The sequence below is a fragment of the Laetiporus sulphureus genome (genome assembly GCF_001632365.1).
Source record: "Laetiporus sulphureus 93-53 unplaced genomic scaffold LAESUscaffold_156, whole genome shotgun sequence".
In the NCBI taxonomy this organism is placed as follows: domain Eukaryota; kingdom Fungi; phylum Basidiomycota; class Agaricomycetes; order Polyporales; family Laetiporaceae; genus Laetiporus; species Laetiporus sulphureus.
In genome coordinates, this window is record NW_024468665.1 from 1 (window position 1) to 2,168 (window position 2,168).

The 2,168-nt window shown below is 55.5% G+C and overlaps 2 protein-coding genes across 2 annotated transcripts; both read left to right on the top strand.

Annotated features, from left to right (window-relative positions):
- Positions 1-234: 234 nt before the first annotated feature.
- LAESUDRAFT_733041 (uncharacterized protein) lies at positions 235-1,010 on the top strand. The gene is made up of 3 exons (XM_040910375.1): positions 235-365; positions 427-688; positions 765-1,010. The coding sequence occupies exons 1-3, from the start codon at positions 240-242 to the stop codon at positions 902-904; spliced, it is 528 nt and encodes a 175-aa protein (XP_040757349.1). The 5' UTR covers positions 235-239; the 3' UTR covers positions 905-1,010.
- A 126-nt stretch (positions 1,011-1,136) lies between these two features.
- On the top strand, positions 1,137-1,897 carry LAESUDRAFT_116346 (uncharacterized protein). Its single transcript, XM_040901229.1, has 2 exons — positions 1,137-1,790; positions 1,846-1,897. Coding segments are annotated over exons 1-2 (453 nt in total). The 5' UTR covers positions 1,137-1,338; the 3' UTR covers positions 1,847-1,897.
- Positions 1,898-2,168: the final 271 nt, after the last annotated feature.

The window sequence follows — 2,168 nt, forward strand, 5'->3', positions numbered from 1 at the left end:
CAGGGCCACACAGTGAGTTTTGTTCTTTGGTAAGGATGTGCAGACAATGATATCAGTCTTGTTAACATTTCGAACGGCAGTGTCCTCAGGCTAGGCCCCAAACCCGCCCTCCGTCTCGGCACATTTGCGGACGTCACATCACCGTGGATGAAGTTTCACTAATGAAAGTCTTCTCGCCCGTTCGCGCCCATACTATTTGCAAGGTCCGTCTTCTCCATATCTATTCGATACAAGGTCAGATGGCACGCGGAACGCTTTCTCAAGAACAATGCACGTGGCCCGTACAAGCATGCTGCCTGCCTTACGCACCAATGCCGCTCGAGCGTTATGTTCGACCCAATGGGACCTTGAACATTTCTATGCACGTCGGCGAGACTGGATGGCACTACAGTGAGTGCCGAGAAACGCGATCGTACATGCTGTTAGGTGGGATGTCTTCCGATGCGTCGGGAATACGAGAGGCCGCATCACCGGGGACCAAGAAGATGCCTCCCGCACAAAGTCATTGTACGTCAAGTCTCAGGCCTAGCTCCAAGAAGCTCTCATGGCAGAATTCATCTTATGGCACGAGCATCGCGTACGAGGCGATTCGGATTTCATCAACTGCTATCAGCTGGACCTGCGCACCCTAAAGGACAATCCTTCGCGGTGACCCTTTCAACACGTGTGCGAAGCATCTCCAGAGGAGGTGAGGTCTCTTGTTCTCCGTCTCGCGCTTCTGCAAATTCTGCTTCTGCAAAAACTGATGCCGCAGTCTCGTTCAGTACAATGCCGGCAACGCCCAAGAGTCCCGACAGAGCCTCTCAGACCATCTTGTTGGGCTAGACCCAGCATGCGTGTGCGTAAACGTTATCAAGACCGTGGTGGGCGTGAAGCAGCGGCATCAGAATCAGACACTGGCTGATCCATCCATTGCGAGAAGATCGGTGCAGTTTGAGGGCTGTGCGTACACCGTGGCATGACCACATGCTGACATTCTCAACGCAGAGATCGGCATCGCGTCAGTTCCGCCTGAAACTTCATGAGTTTCATCAAAATTGTCAATTGCTTATATGAGGGCCAGACATCGTTTTGCGGTGAGTATTGCATGTTCATAATGCCAGGCTCACATTCTCGAGTCATGCTCTGCACAGGTCAATACCATCGCATGTACGCTCAACCTACACCGGCCGGCCACGCTCGTTCTCAAGAGAGGCAGAGTCGCAGGCTGATAATCCACTCAGCAAGATCACCAGACCCGGACACCTTCGCCGCCTTCCAAATGTCCGCCGCTCCAGACGCCCCAGAAGTCATTCATTCTCAACAACCTACTCCGGCATCACCACGCGTTCTCAACAGATGCATGCCACAGGTCCAGCCCACCCAACTCCCGCGCACGCTTCGGCTTCGACGTCTTCTAGGGTGCGACGCACGCCGAGCCCACGGTGCCAGTGCTCGCTGACACCCTCAGCCATGCAAGTGCAGATGTCCGACGGGACGCCGTGCACCTCAGGGACGGACAGCCCACGAGGGGAGAGAGCAGGCATAAAAGGACAGACGAGCAGGGCGATGCAAGCCAGCCAACCCCACCTGCATTCCCTCCTCCCACCCGCTCTCCCTTCCCTCAGCCTAGCGATATCTGCCCTTTCTGAACGTGCCTCTCGCCCGATGGGGACTCTTGCACACGGCGAGTGTGCTTCCATCTCTTTGTATACTGACACTTGTATCTCGCAGGGATGCATCGAACGTCAAGCGCAGGTCAGCCCGCGGCGTGCACGCTGCCAGCTCCACCTATGTCCACCTGGTTTCTAGTGAGCCTCTTCCGTCATCACGTTCCGTCTGCACTCACATCCATTTCCTGCACAGACACCTCCCAGTCTTGGCTACACGCGCTTGCAACCCGCCAATTTGCGTCGCATGAGCTCCGATCAGCACGCCTCTCGGACTTTCCGATTTCTCTTCCCAGATTCTACGCCGTCTGCCCTCCATGGACCATCACTGCCTTCGATGAACATGTTTGTTCTGGCCAGTACGCAATGCGATCCCTCAGACTCTGGTGAACGCTGACAACCACCGAACGCCCCTCGCAGACTCGACACAAATGCTATACTGCTCATTTCATGATGTGCCCGTGCTCGATCCTGGTATGCAATGCATGCCCCAGCTTCTGCCGGCTGCTGACCACCGTC

Bases quoted from the DNA above. Each gene is read 5' to 3' on its own strand.
- LAESUDRAFT_116346 (XM_040901229.1), top strand. From the start codon at position 1,339: ATGCATGCCACAGGTCCAGCCCACCCAACTCCCGCGCACGCTTCGGCT.
- LAESUDRAFT_733041 (XM_040910375.1), top strand. From the start codon at position 240: ATGGCACGCGGAACGCTTTCTCAAGAACAATGCACGTGGCCCGTACAA. The intron at 366-426 runs GTCGGCGAGACT...ACATGCTGTTAG, and splicing joins CCTTGAACATTTCTATGCAC to GTGGGATGTCTTCCGATGCG. The intron at 689-764 runs GTGAGGTCTCTT...AGTCTCGTTCAG, and splicing joins GCGAAGCATCTCCAGAGGAG to TACAATGCCGGCAACGCCCA.